Consider the following 19,806-nt stretch of genomic DNA (forward strand, 5'->3'; position numbering starts at 1 on the left):
GCCATGATTTAGAAGATAACAAGAGGAATGAAAGTAAGCATCACAAAATTCATTAGCGGCCGTATTGGCGAATGTAGCCCCCCAGAGGGGATGATTTCAATTAAGGTCACCACCAAGTTACCACGGAGAGGGTAAAGATTGAAAAAGAGAGATCCAATCAGATGCGAGCAGATGAAGATAAGGAGGTACATACATATTGATGAAGGTAACAGAGCCAACCCGAACAGCTTTAAAACTTTTATATTTTCGTTCTCCATCTTTATAAAAACAACACCAATGAAAGTAAAATAGACTACCAGTACCATTGCACTCGTAGTTCACTCACGCAATGTATTGATTTGGAGCGTTCAAAATCTTCCAGGTGCTTGCAGTCAGTACACATGATTTCCCTAATGCTATCCTCATCTTCCAAAGACAGCAAGTGGCACTATATTTTCTTATGTAAATAAACAAATCAAATTGTATCTATGAATGTATTTGCAAGTTTACCAGCATAAAGATCGTAAGACGAAACGGGAAAATGCACATCGAGACTTCCCGTTCCGCCTTACACTAAGGTGAAAAGTGATAACAGGTTTTACATGCAAATTTCATTGCTAGAGGCCATAAGGCGAAACGGGAAAAGGCGAACAGTGCAGGAATTGTCGGTCACTGACATCGTTCATGCTCCATTGTTCCATTCTGAGAAATTCACTTACAGGAAACAAATATTTGTCTCCGAAAAAATATACATATTGTAGCGGAGTACGGTTTTAAGATTTTATTTTGGTGATGGTTGTTAGGAGGTTGTTAATATATTGTAGTTACTCATCCGAAATGTAACTCGAAAAAAGTAACGCAAACTAGGTACGTTACTTAAAAATTTGTAACGCGTTACCGTTACAGTTACTTTGGAAAAAATGTAACGGGTTACTAGGAAACGTTACTAAAAAGTAACGCGTTACTTGCGTTACGTTACTTCATAAGACTGGTAAATATGTATAGAAAAGCACACACAACTCTCGTCATCACGGGACACACATAACACGATGCACTCGCCGTAACGGCCACTCTACTCGATATTTAAACGATACTCTCCCGGCAACTATAGACTGTATTTCCAATCAAATATAGGATCAGGTTTTAATATGATACAGAATAATTGCTTATTGGGAAAAAAATATTTCCTCTTCATCTTCACAACTATAATGCCCAAACTAACAAAGATCATTTGAAATTTATAATGGGCATTATGCAGAGTCATTTTGACGTTTAATTAGCTTAATACTAAGAGTATGACTAACGAATGGTTATCAAAAGTGTATTCAGAAACTCTGATTAGCACATAGTAGAGGACTCAGTTAGTAACTCGTTACTAATTAATTTAAATTAGCCTGGACCATATTCTAGCAATAGTTTAACTGATTAAATTGTATTCAAAATTGAGTGTGAGGTTGTGCTGGTGTAAACAGCAAGAGCTCAAGAAGAACAACTATACAAGATTGTTATTGATTTTTATGGTCAAGTGCTTCAAGAATTAATAAAAATGTTCAGTTGTGCGGGTTGGAAAATGTTGTATAGGCCTATATATAGGTTTCTCTGAAACAAACCACTAAATTGTAAACACAAACGAGTTAGAACAATTTGCCCGTTTGTTGTGACATAGTCTACCAGATGTTAGCTATTTGTAATGATAGTCGTACTGTATTGTAGAAGGTGTTGGTCATTTTTAGGCACATCACATTATGCAAAGCTTACAGATTTTGTTTAGGTACACCACATTTTCCAAATTTACAGCTAATGTTGAACACTGAACGGATAGACATATTTCTGAGGAACAAATTCTGCAAATGACTGATATAATAATACAGTAGATTTTAAGTTCGGAAGTGTAGCATTACTAGTGTAAAAAAATTGCGGTAGGCCCACAGGTTTACTATACGAATCCACAGATTGTAAAATGTACGGAAAAATTTGGGGAAGTCTTTAACTTGCCCATTTTATGACGAGACCAGAACCCAAAGAACCCCTGCGGGGCTTCTAACCCGTTCCTACTCCTACTCCTATTAGTACTTATACTATGGTATGCATCCGTATAGCAAAACTGCACGTAAAGTGCTATAGTACGGTTTAAATATAAAAAGTAAGTGCATATAAAAAGGACGCCATTACTCGAGCAGATGGTTCTACCTAATTTTGACATATTTCGTACATTTTGAACTTTGTATTTCTTTAGCGAAGCATGAGGTATGAGAAAGTGTGGACGGCTCAGAAAGTGTTTCAGTCCAGAGGACTTTCCAGGAGGGCTCAGAAAGTGTGGACGTATGACAAGAAGTAGTGCATAAAACGAACCAATTTGTGGTAGGTGACCACTAAAATCCACGAGGTAAGCGTGCACTTTGTGTAGAACATCTATAGGAACCAATACTTAACCCTTAGGTAGGCCTATGTGGACTTACTATACTGTTTTTGAAACATTTACTTTCATAAGCCATATTGTAAATAAAAATTCATTTACGCGTACTCTCTAAATATAATAGAATACCATAACATCGTTCAGAATATACATTTTAAAGACTCCTCTGGGGACAACAGTAATAACATACTGTCATATAAAAACGTATTTATCTCTGAAATCATAATATAGGTAATTCAATTTTCTTTGTGATTGTACATACATTCCCGGAAAATTCCCAGGGAATATTCCCGAAAAATATCTTCCCGGGAACTTACCCTTCACTATTCGAAGGCCAGTTTTTGGTGTGGGTATATCCAAAATGTTAGTTGGTTGTTGCAGCTAGATACATCGTGAACGCGTGTAGGGATAAAGTGAGCATGGGGAGCTCCACAGAGTGTGTATGCTCTGCGAGTTCAAACTGGGGTCAAAGACTGCTGCAGCGGGGCGGAGGATATGCCAGGCCTTTGGTGAGAATGTCGTGAGTACGAACGGGGGCTGAGTGTTAGAGCGTTCACCTCTGGTACTTAGGCCCCGGGTTCGATCCCAGCTCCGCCAAGCGAACTTCTTGGTGGACAAACTCCGTGTGCGTGGGTTTCCTCGAGGTTTTCCCGTTTCCTCCCTCTTTCTTCATTCAACTATTTCAATCATTTCTCATCTCCGTCTCCTTTACCCTTATCGGCATAATCGTGGGACCGAGAACTCAGATTTCGTGAGTACACTGATAGTGCAGCGCTGGTTTAACAAGTCTGAGGACGGTAACGAAACACTCGAAAACGCACCACGTGCCGGAGCACCGACAGATATAAAAGTTAAGATATTCAGGGAGCAATTGATGCGAATAGTGGCCAGATATATGAGGAACTGGGTGAAATCATTCGGCACCACCTCCATCAAATTGAGATGCACTACAAGTAGGGTCGATGGGACCCATATGATTTGATTCTGGGCCATTAGGTAGCGCAAGCAGACACCTGAGTTTATTGCTGTCTCGTCTTAGGCAGGAGCCATTTGTGCACAGGGTGTTGTAATAAAAAGTGGATCCTGTACGAAGGTGCACGGTGCCGTTATCATTGGTTAGCATCCCATGAACCGATTCCAGACCAACCGAAATCAGCAATCCATCAGGAAAATGTCTTCCTGTGTGTTTCGTGGACTGCTTTAGCTGCCGTGCTTCCCGGACATTTTACCGTCCAATTATCATCTACTCCATTCCTTGGACAATCAGCTTAGAGAGTGCCAATTTAAATCCCTAATATAGGTGCAAAACTGCGATTTATACCTTCTTTGGTTCACTGCCTACCAAGTTCTACCGTGATAGAATCCATGGCGTTCCAGAACGTTGGCGGAAGGTCGCCGATGTTTTTAGTTACTATTTTTGTTCTTTGAGGTACGTCTTAGATGACATATCGATGTTCGAAATCGGTGGATAAAAAGCGACAGAACTTTCTTGGTTACCTTTATATGTTGGTGGGTTCACAAAACTAGCAAATTCGTCTTGCAATACTTCATTAATTTCTCATCATCACCATTTCCTTTAGCCTAGCTGCCATATACGTGGGACGTAAATCTTGGAGTTTTCGTGTTACGATACAGAGCGTTCTTTTCTTTGCCAAATGTATTTGTAGTAAGCTAATGATCTTTTTTATTCCTTGGTTTGTGCCTATATCGCGTTTTTCGTTTGAGTTTGTGCTTTCAGAATTATAAACATCTTTCTAATTGTCTTAAGACCTATTGAGCTCAAACTTTTCATGCCGTTTTCTATTGGAATTAAGTCTGAAATGTCAGATAGTTCAGTAACATTTACGCATCTTTATGAACGTATCGAAAATCATATCTTTACTTTGTTAATGTTTCTTCTAGGCATTATTTCTGGTTTGGAAATTCCAACCTCGCAATTTCACTGCAATTTCAACGAATTTTGCGGTGTTTCTTATAGCAGCTAAACATTGAATTGTTCCTAAAACTCTTTAACAGGTATCTCTCTATTGCGCTTCATAGCTTCAGTCAGATGTGCAAAGGGACGCACCTGTAGTAAGCCGTGCATATTTTGATGACTGGTCAAGAAAATCAACTTTCACACATGTGTCGAGACTAACTACTGATTGGACGGTGACCATTCGTGTAGCCAATAAGAACCATTATTTTAGATGTAGTTTGTTCGGTCCTCCAGTAACTTTCGACCTGAAGTATTTACTGATGACCAAACAAATCCTTAAAACAATAAGATATCTATGGTTTATTATTTCACGTATATAAGCTTCTCTAGCTTTCAAAACGAAAAATTAAGAGAGGTTTTAATTTGCAGTTACCAGCTACGTTCCTGTCAACCATTATTGCTTCTCAGCATTTATAAACCTTCAAGCCTAGAAAGTTATTTTCTTCATTCACAATGAAAAGTTTTAGACATCTTCCAGAATAGGCCAGTCTCATTCCCATGAACTATTATACCACAGCTATGGTCAAATAGTCTTTCAACGCAACAAATTCCGATTCGAGAGGTAGAAATTGTCATTTGCTCTGTAATTTTCCACGCTATACTAATAACAAAACTCTCAAATTTTTAAATACATGGACAATGAAGTTCATGTGTATCAGTCACTTTCTTCAATGCATATGTGTGAATTATCCATAAAATCGGATTGTCTACGTTTATCAAACTTATGAGCACAAATTTTCCATAATTGACGCAATGGCTCAGTTCTAGAGCGTTCCATCCACCTCTGGTGCATGGGGTCCATGGTTCGATCCGAGATCGCGCCAACTGAAATTTGTGCTGGATAAACACCGTATGCGTGGGTTTTCTCGGGGTTCTCCAGTTTCATCCCACTTTCTTCATTCCATCATTTCATTCATTTCTCATCATCATCGTCTCCTTTACCCTAACCAGCATAATTGTAGGACGCATAACTCAAAGATTTAATTTTGTATCATTTCCGTAATTTAACCCGAGAAAACTAACGTGTCGTAAATTTTACGAGCGAGTTGTATTATTTTGACGTTCCTTCCCCTTCGCCCGGCGAAAATGGACTAGTCCACTGAGTTCCGTTTTCTACTAAGCCTGCATTGTTGGGCAGTATTTACTTTGCTTAGTTTCCAGCTGTATTTCTATATGAACTCGTTAGCCGGTCGTAAGATTTACGATACATTAGGAATAACGCTTGGATTTTTTAATATTGTTTACTATTATTTTCTACTTCTTGAGTGAACTTACAGATACATTCTAATGCAAGTGTTGGTTTTATTTTATAGTATTTATTCAAGGAAAGTTAAAAAAAATGAATCGAACAAATATTAATGACAGTGACCTTATCAAGACTGGAGGCTTTGATGCACTGGACCAAATGTGTCGTGCAGCCGTAAGACGAAACGATGGGCCTTGTGTGCCTTCTTTGGGATGATAAACATAACCTTGGTTAATGCCTACTTAATTTCTGTTCACAACGTTATGAAAATGGGTCAAAAGCCTCTTTCTAGAAGAAAATTCGCCATGAAAATTCACGGCAGTCTTATTGAGGCATGGCTCTAAAGAACGGATTCAATATTCAAATTTGTCCCGGAAACTCCGGCAATTCCTTGCTGATATCCTGAGAATACCGGTGCCAGAGAAGAGTGTCGTCCAGTCCAAAAACTAGCCTCGCACAATTTGTGGCATTTGCTCATCAGCCAAGACGAGAATGACGTCAATGTATTGCTTCCGCTGCAACAGGCCGATCTGCGGAGAACATTGCGGGAAATGCTGTGTGTACTGCGCGGAAAAAGTTTGAACAACCAAACTGGCTGCAAAAATGTTCACTCATATGTATTCTTACCAACTGTAATCATGAAAATCCCAGTTAGTAAAAAGATATATATGTAGCTAAGTTTTTGTAACCAGTCGTAAATTTTACGATACGTTAGCTTTAACGTAACTTTTTGAACATGTTAGCTTTCCAGGGTTAAAGAGAGAATGTTGATGAAAAGAAGTACATTTTCTTATAAGTGTAGTATTTCCATCACTCTTTTGTGCCACAATCTTTCACTGAACGTAATAAGATTAGATAAATTCACTCTTCAGTCCCTTTGTAAGGAGGGTTTTGGATGTTGGACGTTTCTCGTTTTATCTTGTTGTATTAATACTGTTTTTTCTTTCATTTTTTTCGATACCAAGGTACAATTAATATTAATATGCATTCTATAGTAACAAAGTTTAAAAATTAGCGTTATTTTTCGACTATTGAAGACTTATTTATCTACACGTTCATAGTCAATTTTGTGCGTCAATGGAATAGAGATATGGCAAATTCTGTCATTTGTTACGAAAATTCCCTTGATCTCATTTTAAGAAACATTGTAAAAAAATTTGGGATTTTCAAATGGTTGGCATCACCGCATTAGGCTTGGCTGGGTGTGACTCATGTAGCATAAAATTTCGGACACTAGCTCCATCTTGTGCGCAAAAGGCTCACTACTTTATAGAGTACTTGATTATGTTTTATGCAGGTTTGTTGTTCCCGTGGTATTGATGGATAACTTTTGGGACATATTCTCGAGAACTAAATAAATAATGAGGTTGGGATCAAGTTTGTCATTTGGTGTATGAGTTGTTTGCGCAAGCTTTAGATTCCAGAGTTATGGACAATTATGCTCGGTTCCATAAACCGAGGATTAATCTGTGGATAGTGATAATACCTAAGCTAATAATCGAAGTGAGAATTAAGTTTTACACCAACACTTATCTGAAGATTATATGGACAAATCGTCGGAGATTAATGCATGATTAACATTGTGATAAGGTGTGAGTGGAGTGGGTGAATATGCTTGAAGAAGATGATATGGATGTTCTAGATGATTTTGAAGCGCTGAAAGACAGAATATGCTATCCGTGAGTGACAGTCAAAATTCTTTTGAATATTTCAACGGTGAAGAATTGTGACGCTGAGTTCAAAAATATGGTTGCATTGCTCTTTATTGAAGGAACTGAAAAAGATTATTTTGATTAATATGCATTTTAAAAGACATTTTTTCTCTCTTGACTTGCCACAAGCTAGCAACAGAGAAAGGAAATACGTAAAACCTTCTGAAGGTGATTAATGTTGCTTTTGTTGCGCAATTTTGTAGAAAGTTTACTTGTCGAAGGTTACTCATAGTCATCCTACAGGATACATAATCATGATTTTGGCAACGTGACACGCATTAATATGTTGAAATCGGTTAAATATAAGTAATCTATAGATAAGTTTAGAAATCATGCTATTAAATTCTTCCGGCTGTGACAGTACACGTGTGTACATGTGTGTCACGCCACGTATCTTGGGTGCGGCAGTCTCTAAGAGCCAATAAGAGTGCAAAATAGCAATAAGATTCCATATTTGTGGAGATGATAAAACGGATGAACTGACTGATACGAGGCTTGGGTGTGTCCCTCGAAAATAATATAAAAGGACCTCAAGGTCTCAAACGGTTGTTGAGAAGTTACGAGGTGCAGATGTTCGAGACGTCGGTTGTGAGCAGACAGAATCATCGTCAATGTTCCTAACAGTTACAAGAATACTACCATAAGGTATGTATAAGCCCTTGTTGCATCATAAAATTCAAGTTTAGAGATGTCATGAAGTACTTCAAAATGATTTGTCTACCTACCGTAAAATTTTCAAGGTTAAGAACTGCTGTCGCATGTTCGTATATTATCTTCCATCTCCAATAACTTAAATATCTGAATATCTGGCCTGTTATCAATCTATATTAAGGTATCAAACTATCAAATGAACTATCAGATATCAAATTACTCTTGTTAAATCACTAAATTAAATGTTGTTATATATTACCATTTTAGTTGTGTAATAAACTTACTTTTTATAAATAATGTTGTCATTTCCCTAAATTAAACTACTCTTTTCAATGAAAATCACGGTGTAATTTAAGTATGCTTCTTTCGTGACACCCGCAAAGATATAGGTGAGCAGTTCTCAATAAAATGTGGAAATTAACGAACTAAGTAAACAGAAAGAGATTGCACATCGTCACAGAATTTTGTATTTGTTTTTGCTTGTCAAAGTATTCTGTCTTGGATATATTACAGGTTTTGGAAACAGATTAACATAGAATTCTTCACGTAATACACCGATCCCGCACTTGATTAACTGTTATTTATACTAGGAATTCTTAGCAACAGGAAACTTTTTCTTTCATTTTTCACTAATTAACAATAATTAAATTATGTTTTAGGATATTCAGTAGTTCAGTACTCAACCTTCGTAATGGTGAAGCATAAACGCTATTTTAAAGAGTAAACTGATGACAATATATAGCTACTATGTAGGCATAATCGAAACTTTTATCTACAAAGATAGTACGTTTGCATCTAATTTGCTCAGGAGATCGGATTAAAATCGTTGGATCAATTATAGTTTAAGGTGGACACGGTTCACTGTTCCGATGAACTGTGTTTTTCTATCGATTCTGTTAATTTTTCGTTATTGTCTGTGAATACAAGGGCATATTCTAGTAGAAAAAGCAAATATCGTTTGAATTTAAAAGGAAATGTTAAATACAAACAAATTTGGCCGTGACTACATTAACCGTTTCACTTTTTTTAAATGTGAACATTCTTTTTAGATGTACGACTCCTTTAATGTGGGATATTTCTGACATCTGTACACTGTTTTGGATGCCAAACACAATCTCCTAGTTACATCTAATCCGATGGGAGAACAACATGTATTTCTTTTAGAATTTTCTAAAAACAAATTGCCGACGATGTCTGAATTATTCACATCTGACACATGTATCACGTTGGTAGTCGAAGGGTTAGAATAAAATACAGCCAAAACCGTTGTTGATTGTGTTTCCAACAAACTGTTTTGTTATATGGTATACGTAATATTTTTAAAAAAATATCTTTTGGATTCAAACAGTTCGTGTTCAAGTTACATGTTCGTTTATACGTACAGGTCAAGTTTTGGCACCCTACTTGAAATAAACGTTGAAAAATTATAATAGAAGTAGAGGGAATTAAAAAGAATCAGCCAATATCTCAGTTTGTTATGAGCTCGTAAATTTAGGATGCTGAAATTCAGTATATAAACACCTCATTAAAAACAAGGGGACACATCATTTCCTGTTTTAGAAAATATCAATTTAAAGGAAGAAACAGCGTTTCCAATAATTTATTTCAACACATTGAAATCGACGATGGCTGTTGTTTGTAATCTTGTCAGGGGTAACGGTTGGACAGTTTGGAATGAGTTATTGAACAGAGTTTCTATCTAAAGCTGGGATTTTATCATGTAACTTTTCTTAAAGGGCGTATCTTAAGGTGCAAGAGGCTTTTAAATTCCTGACAAAAATAGAATATATTATGGAGTTTTTATCATTATACTTCAATTGATATGCTTATACTAAGGGAGAGAGGAAGGTCAAATGCTTTCCGTGAACCTAATTCTCCCCGTACAAAGAACGGGCATTTTAGCTAATATGGAATAAAAAGTAATTTGACTACATTCCGTTTGTTTTTGTAGTACATAATTGCGTATTAACATTAACAGATAATGAAATGCCTTTCCCCATTTGTTAATTAATTGGAAATCGAGAATGTTTCGCTGGTCGATTAGCGTTCGCGCTTTATGGATACAAGATCCTCATTCGATTCCTAGGGAAAGTTTAAGTGGTTTGGACCCCACGTTAACGTGTGAGTCTACGTATCGCTTAGTCATGCTGCGGTAACAACCCTATTAGTGAAGGGGCAATTCCCAGAAGGTTTCCCTTGAAGATGGGAAGTACTAAAGAATACTTCTATCTTCTCAACACTAACGGTAGTCAGACCGTGGAACTCCCTAATTCTTCTTTTTATTTATTTATTTATTTCAATTTCCGCCGTAAGAACTTAGCGTTCATGGCTTCGTCAACAGATACAGTTACCATTACAATTAATAATAATCATAATTACAAGAAAAAACGCTACAATTAATAATACAATTCTTTAAAAAATATATATAATAATAATAATACAAAATATATCGTAACAATAAAACTAAAAGTGTATTTTTAGAGAAAATATAAATTGTATGTTGTTTTATATATTTCAAAATTCAAATAAATCTTAATATTTACATTACAAAGAAAGATCACACTGAAGATATTCATCTAAACCATAGAAAAGATGTTTACCCTAATAGCATTCAATATCCTCAGGATGTCCAATGGGATGTCCCGATGGGATATTTGCGATGTCCATGCGACATCCCACGATATCAGCAGGACGTCCTGTAGCTGTTGATCAGATGGCCGAATGTCCGCTTCATGGATATCCCATGGACGTCCCGCGAGACGTCCGTGTGATGTCTGCGAGACGTGATTTGTACATCGCGATGGGACGTCCGGTGGATGTCACATGGATATCTCAAATCGCCTAGCTGGACGGAGAAGGGAGGGAGCACCCTTTGCCCTTCCTTATTTTACTAAACGAAGATATAAATGTCCTTTATGAGGCTTGAATACCCTGCTTCCGAGAGACGGGCTTTCCATCGTCAAGAGTCCTAGTTGAATGTCCATCCAACTATGACTCCTAATATGAAGTCCGTCACTCGGAAGCAGGACATTTCCCGCACCATAAAGGAAATTTAATTAGATCTTCATTTAGTAATAAAAGAAAAGACAAAGGGTGCAAACAATGTAATTTCTGTAATACTTATATAATTAATTTGGACGTAGCATTCTAGTGGACGTACTAATTCAGAACAGAGAAAAAAGTTTCTAAGAAAACTGACTTAACCATACCAGCTTCGTGGAAATGTGGTGTTATTATATAATATACGAAAAAATAAAAAAAATAATTGCGGGTTCAAAATATATGTCGTGATAAACCACGAAAGCAGCTCTGCAACCATACGCCCAATGCATTTCCATGGCTGAGCGAGAATAGTGAACGTTTTCTTAAATTTTAGTTTAGTGTCGACAGGATTTTAGTTTGCGAACTATCAGTCACCGGTACAGAATCCTTTAAGCTGCGCAACAAAGTTACAGATAATTAATGAAGAGAAACGGAACAATCAACTATCAGAAGATTATATATATATGTACAGTATGTAATACTTATTAATTGAAAAATTGATTAAAATTTTGTTTTCAATTTCATAATTTACATTGAGGCTAAAAACCAAGTACAGTAGATTTTCTTTATTTCAATAAATGCTAAAACTATGCTAAATTACTGTGTACAGTCATTGCTTCCACATAGTATTATTTACATATGCAAATAATGATACAAACACAAAATATGGCATACATCACAAAAGGTTTTTCAGTATAAAAATAAATGCAACATGAATCCAAGAGGCTGGTTCTCAACCTTTTCAATTCAACACCTCCATTACCAAATTTGTTGAAAAAAATGCAAAATTCTGAGTGAGTTTCAAAACTTTTACAAAAAAGCAGTTACATACAGTACCACTACGCACTGAATTTCATAAAAAGTCTTGTAATTCAAGTTTAATCCATATAAATCATACACTTCCATAAAAATAAAAAAGAGGATATGTAACCTTATAAAAGGTTATCCCAATGTCTTTGCCTTGAGCGACGTTAAAAAAAAATGATTCAACATAATCTGTTTGTGACTAAGTTGTAAGAAGAAGAAGACCGACTTTTAGAATAAATAACCTGGGTATTATTATCACTCAAACACATTTCTTGAAAAACTGTTGTCTGTTGTTCCTACAATAAAAAAAAAAAAAAAAAAAAAATCACCGTTAACTGCAGATTTCACAGATCGTTAAATCTGCATGACAGAACATCAAAACAATGCGTTTTTAGTTTTATTTTACACTTTTTCTTGCATAACTAATCATTGTTAGTGTTGTTGTTCTGCCTGAGAGCCCGCTCTTTAGCATGACGAAGCCACTTCTTTATTACATCTGATATCTCTGCATCTGTTGATGCCTTGCAATGCTTGTGATACCGCGCAGTGCCTGCAATAATAAAAACAAACTATTAAGTAAATGATTATGTACAATATAAAACATGTTCAGAAAAAGGGGTTACAAACTTTCAGGGCAGATCAAAAGAAAGTAAAGAAGGCGTAGTCTCGGAGATAAAAGCTGCCGAAAACGTGGGAAACAACTTCAGAAACTATTTAACGTTATGGTACTAATTAGTGTTGTGCAAAGCTTACACTTGAAGTCATACCTACATTAGTTAGAAAATGCGTGTTTCAAATCTGTACAATGCGTTCGGACGGGATTACTCCGAAAGGCGATACAGAATTTATTTAAGGAGTTCCTTACGCACGCATTAGAGTTTTGGAATATATATATATTTCCAAATCGAGCAGGTATGACTGAGTGCGAAAGCTTAAACCGCACTCTGTACGTTGAATAGTTTATGAAATTCGATTTCCCATATTGTCGGCAGCTCATATCTCCGAAACGAACCGCAAAAGACATGTTTAGTGCGGCTTTTTCCTTCTTTTGATGCAATCTTTCTGCCCTGAAACTTTGTGACCCTTTTTCCTGAACATCTTTGTACTTAGTACAAATCTAATAATTGTCTACAATAAGAATGAGAATTTAACACAATTGTCGATCTTGTAATATTTGAAATTTTTGAACTTCCTTTTTAACATTAACTCTCGTTATCCAGGTTATTTCCAAGAGATCCGGACGTAGTCATCAGATGAAACTTTTCTTAAGAAACAATACCATTGAGCACTTTCCCAAGGTATTGTTAAGTATGTATCTTACTCCCATAAACGGAGTTCAGGAATAGGAATATTGCTGCTGTCCATGAAGTGCACGTAAACATAGATATATGACATACAAAGCATGGATATAAAACATTGATACATTATTAACTTTCGGGAATAATCCTCCCTTCTGTTGAATGAAGTTCGAGAGTCACACGGATTTAAAAAGTCATAATAACTAAGTGGACTAAGACGTGAAAACAATGAACTGCACTACTTTGTCACTGTTCAGTGTTTTCTTTACATTTGTTTGTTGCCTTCTTAAGCGTAAATAACAGTGGCAATATTTTTTTACATCAGTTGTTTAGTTCAGCTAGTTTCCTTAATTATTTTAATCCACTTGATTTTCCGACTTTATTCAACTGAAGAAGGAAAATTGGCTATTTTAATTTTATATAATGGAAATTGGCTATCCATTTTTCCTTAAGCTTTGTCTTCATACAATACTTCCCATAATTTCTTCTTTAGCTTCCATTGTTCATTTTAAGCCAACTTAAGCTTTTATGATGTCAATTAATGTGATTGACAAATCATTTTTTGTTTGTTTGTAAATATTACATTATTTAAACGGTATAAACATTTTGAAGGCTTCTTAACTGTCAGTCTTGGCTCGAAGTGAAGCAAACTCTATGAATAAGCTCTGTTAATTGGACCAAGACCACAGGAATGTTGAGTTTTTATTTCAAGAGTTTGCTCACGAATGAGAGCTTACTCATCTCATTCATAAGGAAAATGAGCAGACTCTGTTTTAGGACCCACTGTCTTATAAGGAATTTTACTTTTACTTGTAAATCTCTGCTTTTACTTTAACATTCCTATGATACCCACTGTAACAAACTTTAGGCATCTTAAACTGAGCCATCAATATAGATTGTAGAAACTGATGTACTTGCGAATTTAAATATACCGAACCTCTATAGGTGCCGGTATCGTCAAAATTAATGAACCATAAATACTTTGTACTTACTCATGATTACTTCACACAAACGTAGATTCTGAAAAACATGCTTCCCTTTGGCTCCAAGCCAACTGAATCTTGATGCAACTTCATTGTCCATTGTACGCTTCAAAAGGTTGACAACAATGGAGTCGAGATTATGCCCGCCAATCCTTTGAAGTTCATTCACCTGTAAGTAACACAGTATGTCTTACACGGGATGTACCGAACCTTATATTCCCAACAAGGAAACTATCACAAAGACAATAAATAGATTAGTATAAAAGGAAAAATAATACCGGTACTGTAAAAATTTAGTATCGGAAACCAGCAGAGAAATGATACTAGTACTTTTGTGCCTTGTAAAAGTCTGTCCCCAAAACACATGACAATGATGTGAACACGAAGTGTTTACTATGTCTGAAGCTATTCTTTTTACAAGATTTAAAAAAACTTGAAGACAAAACGATCGAGAGTTTAGATCCAACAGCAGAACTTATTAAGCCTGCACTATTAAACTATGGTTCACGCGACGTTCTTACAAAACTGTAGTCTAATGGACTACTGCTTTTTTATTACCTACTTCTCATATATATTTTTATTATGTATTAGGATTAGTTCAGAGGGCTGCAAAGACTAGTAATAAAGCGTGGGATTCATGTACAACTGGTCCCAAGTTCGATTCCCGCTCAAAGTACCCTATTTCTCTGGAGTCTTCACAAAAACTGGGTAGCCAAGTAGGCCTAAATAAAGAGATGATCTAGAAAGTTGCCGGCTAAGCCTGTTGGTGAGCAAGATGAGGAAACACTGCTGATCACAGGCCCGTTATTCAAGTGGACGCAGATCAAGTGGACGTAGATCAAGTGATCACTAGAAGATAGCATTGGAAAAACTCAGGACCGCAAGGGTCTGTAACGCCAACGTTTATCAGGGTGTCTACTATATCAGACAAAATTCCCAGACTTTTATTCCCTGAAAATTACTGAATTATGAAACAATCGAAACAAAATTTGGGTCAAAAAATTGGTATTTACAATACCTTAGTTGTGAAAGGTTCTAGAACACTGGCTCTCCTTTCAACCCACCACTCAGAGGATAAGTTTCAAGGGAACTGACTCTGAAGGACTGAATTCTCTTATAAATAGGTTGATTTCTCCACGATATCAATAAGACAACTCAATCTTGGAGAGTCAGTTCCCTCGAAAGTTGCCTTGTGTGTAGTGACCAGTTAAATAAATTCCGATAAAGGTAATAACTGAAATCCATTAACCGATCAAAATTTCACCCTTTGGAAAAAATCTGCGCACAAAACATCGAAATTTTGCCTTTTACATTCAGACGAAACATGATCGTGTATTGTCTATCATCAATGCATTCTGGTGAAGTGATGTCTAGGCATACACTTACGTCACAAAAAATCTCGATGTAATTGCCCTTGTTAAATTGTTTACGTACTTCTACGCAAGATTACTCTTGAATCCTATATGGCAGTTACAGGCGGGTATTTTAAAACAATTGGAGCAAGGAAGCAAGCAATAATGGGTCTTCGCGTTCCGCAGATGATAAAAACGAATTAAAAAAAAAAACCAGCGGTTTGTGAGATTTGTAAACGGTACACTTTTATTTTTAATTGGACAGTAGAAAGTAATTTAATTAGTGTCCGAGTTTTACATTCGGAAGAATATTGGTTCGTTGTCCGGGGCAGTCATCATCGGTGCAGATTAGGCTTGTTTGTATTCGGAAGGTGGTTGGTTCGATATCCGCGGATAGTTTGTACGATTTTCTCTGTTTCACAAGGTAAATATAAAGAACCTGCTTGGCGCAAATGAGACCTTTGGTGTGGGAGATGTGGGTTCAATTCCGTATTTGTGTACTTCGTCCCTTTTAATTCTGATAGAGAGGGTGCCTCCTTCCCCATTATATTGTAAGTTTTACCAACGGAAAAGCGTAGTTATTTCTGTGTTTTTCTTTATTGTTTAAGGTCGTTTTAATTTTCATCATAGTTTTTGTAATTTTGGGGTGGGGGTATCGGGGAAGCCCTCCCCCGTTGTGATTTTATTCCGCTTTTGCCTCAAATATTGTTACTTTTACACATGAAAAAGTACAGAAGAGTGAAACGTGCATGAAAACCAAAAGGGCAGAAAAGAGTTCTCTGCGGTTCTATGGATTAGTAGCACGTCAACCATATTTTCCAACGTGGTCTCTCATTGCATCATTAAGATTAATTTCTGGAATAGTTAATATTCGTTTACAAATTGAATGTCGGGGTTCAACAACCAGAGATGCAGAGGTGGGCCCGGTATCTAAGTGAAAATATCTTATTTTATTTGTAGTAACTGCTGTAGGAACTGTAGAAACTGCTTTTTTTTTTAAAAAAAAAAAAAAAAAAAAAACAACTGCACCCCATCAAACGGTCCTGTGCCGTTCTACCTAGAGAGAAATATACCTGTCTCTTGATGCTCTGTTACAAAAGGAGTATTTTAAAGGACTTACTAGCTTTATTCTGTAATCTTTATCCTGTAGTTTGGATTCTATGGCACCCATTTGTTCAACAGAAGTTATGGGGAAGTAACTGGACAAAATCGAGGCTTCCTGTACATCCAATTCAACAGTCTCTTTCTTTTCGTCTATTTTGTTCTCAATCCTGGCCAAAGATTGACACATATCGTTTATAGTGTATTTGATACTAGCCATTGTTCGCAACATCTGCTGGTGAAATCCAGTGCACCCTAGCAAAAAGAAAAATACAGTAAATTCTTACTAGTTGGTAATGAAAATTACTTTTACATGCAATACACTTCAAATAAAAAAATTACAGCTAGCCAGTAGAGTGCAAGATAATGTATGAAGTACATATACATCATATGGAAAACAATATCGAATCTGAAAAGATTTCCCTAACTAAGTAACCTTACCCAGTTTCACGCCGACTTGCATGGAACTTGGAATTTAAAATATATATTAATTTTTGCCGAATATTTTGTTGCTTCATCGTTCAGTAACAGCGAAATATAGAGCCCAAGAAAACAATAACATGATATTTAGGAAACATTAATGAACTATTGAGAAAAGGTACGTTTTATTATTACAAAGTCTTGAAGCATATGAAAGAAAAGAATATACATCAGAAAAATCTATTACTCCAAGTAGCGCGATTGACCCTGGGTTAATCCTATCTTAACATAAGTTCCAAATCCTAATGTAATATTTACGTCGCTTTTTTGTTTATATATATATATATATATATATATATATATATAAAGACAGCATAACAACCTCTTTAAGTGTGACTACTTTTCTAGAAATACAAGGAACCTAACATATATTTTCCTTAAAGAAATCTATATTTGAAGTAAAGCATAAATGTTTAGTAGCATTAGCATTTCTAAAGTATAGCATAGCACAAATGTCTCCAGTGGATAAGCTCGCCTTGTAATCAAGGTGTCCCGGGCTCAATTCCAGGTTGGGAACAAAAGGTTCGGATCCCTCGTTCAACTGTAGTTCCTGTCCTTACGACGTCAACATCCCATGGAACGCAATGGCAAATCACCATATGGATTCACCTTACCCACGAACCTTTGGGTCAGACCTGTCTTCGGGCAGAACACCACATCATCATCATCAGTAGCATAGAATTAATATCATTTCACATTCCTAGAATTACCCTGAGGAAGAAGATATTTTGACTAATTGTCCGTATGTTACCCCACCCACTACAAATAAAAAGGAATATACCGTATGGAGGGACTCTTGTCATAGAATTGTTGATAACTGGTTGAAAATAAAGGTTACTATTGACATTTCGTGCGTTAGAAACATTTTTACTGTAAAAGCATATTAAGTATTATAAAAACTATAAATGGAAACTTACAAACGAATTGAATTTAAGATCTAATATTATATATTACTGGAACTAACCTTCGTGTTCTTGGACAGCAGTACTCTCATCTGAGGTGACTGGGCTCCGCTTAGGAGTTTTTGCCATTCCAGGATCATCCACATTGGTGCTCGTCACGACCTTTTTAGAAAAGAGATTCGGTACCGGTGGCAAAGTCTTCTTTATTGTAGAAACACTTTGCTTAACCGCTTCACTAAGGGCAATATCTTCGTCCGAAGATGATGATTGCTGTTTTCTAGCTCGTATGCGACGTTTCTTTTTCTGTATCTCAAAAGATTCTTCATTACCAGTATCAACTTCGGTCTGGTCTCTCGCGAGTTCTAATTTCTCCATCCCACGCTCGTAAGAATCTAGAATGAATATTGAAACAAATTAGAGAGTACTAATATCGCTTCTAATCATGTTCGTCAGTAAAATTATATACAATGTCAGAATTGCTTCGAGTTAAGCAGAAGCGAATGCAAGACCATTTTGAACTGACTCAACGTGTGTTCACCTGTTTGGCTTTATTCCCAGACTGTCGCTTAGACCACTTGGGACTTCGCTCCAGCAACTCACTGATTTCTGCTATAGATTCGAAAAATAGTACTTCTTATAGAGGTTTCAATTTTTTCCATTTAATGTTTTTAAGTTGACCCCAGGGCCATAATGACGGGAAGGTAGGGGGCAGCTTTACAGAATTAAAACCCATTTTTGAACCCACCTTTTATTTTTATCCATTTCTACCTTCAGTTGCACTTTTTACCCATTAGGTCTACTGTGCCCGACTTTTGCCTCTAGGGGCACTATGTTGCGGCCCCCGAGAATTTTGCTTACGAAACTGAAATCTGTTATCGTCAAAATTCTGCTTTCGTACATGTTTCCCTCAGATCCATTTTTTCATCCATTTTTAACATGCACTTTGTATACATATGTGTATACAGAAAAGGAGACATTTATTTCTGACAAATCTTCATATAAAGTTTCATAGTAGCAAAAATATTGATTGGTTCAGTAGTTTTCGCGCCAAATCATAACAAAAACGAGTGTAGATGCCAATCGTAGGAGCTACTACCGCTTCAGCTCAACAAGCAGCCAGAAGCTTTTTTTTTTTTTATATGACCACTATGTAACCATCACTATGATTATTTTTTAAAAAATTACGTTTGGTAACATTCAACGCCTCATTATTATGAAAATTCAAAGAGCCCCGAGGCACCGTGAATGAAAACCGTAACCTTCAAACAACCAAAAATTGAAATATCCACATTCCTGGACGTTGAACCGTAGTGCATCATGCTTTTAATCATGAACTCCAGGCGAGACAAACAAAAGTTTAAACCAATCGGTATTACGTTCTTGATTTTTTTTAGAAAATAAGTTTCGTATACGATGTCACAAATATCCAATGATCAGTATATCACTGATGCAGTTGAATAAGCAATAAATAGATTTAAACCATGTTATTAGAAACTATCCGCCACTTAGGACAGACCAAATCGTAAGTAAAATATTCTTTGTCTCTACTTTCTGTAATTTACGTTGGTGTTACCTTGCTTCATTATAAGGCGCCATATTTTATCTAAATAAAATGTTACAATAAAATTTTGATAGTTTCCCCCGTAGCGTCATGGTCAGAGCGTTCGCTCTAAGTGAGTAAAATAAAGTATTACATCTGTATGGATAAACTTTGTTAACAGGTTATTACATGGGTGTTTTTCAATGTAAGAATGCAAAAATGCAAGAATGTCATAGCGAGGAATTGATCCACAAGTGATAGGTTTTTGACAGCAAATATATCACCTTGGAATTTACTATTAGTCTCACCAAGCACGCTC

The 19,806-nt window shown here is 36.3% G+C and overlaps 1 protein-coding gene across 1 annotated transcript in view; it reads right to left on the reverse strand.

The window, feature by feature from the left end:
* Positions 1-19,806, reverse strand: part of LOC145675399 (uncharacterized) — a 41,029-nt gene that overhangs the window by 16,970 nt on the left and 4,253 nt on the right. Inside the window, exons 4-7 of the mRNA XM_081745803.1 lie at positions 18,010-18,339; positions 16,585-16,820; positions 14,122-14,281; positions 12,326-12,381 (exon numbers count right to left, since the gene is read on the reverse strand). Of these exons, the coding sequence (XP_081601929.1) occupies positions 12,326-12,381; positions 14,122-14,281; positions 16,585-16,820; positions 18,010-18,339 (782 nt within the window). The remainder of the gene's footprint in view (positions 1-12,325; positions 12,382-14,121; positions 14,282-16,584; positions 16,821-18,009; positions 18,340-19,806) is intronic.

This window comes from Thermobia domestica, chromosome 18 (genome assembly GCF_964235325.1).
Source record: "Thermobia domestica chromosome 18, izTheDome1.hap1.1, whole genome shotgun sequence".
NCBI classification, from domain to species: Eukaryota; Metazoa; Arthropoda; class Insecta; order Zygentoma; family Lepismatidae; genus Thermobia; species Thermobia domestica.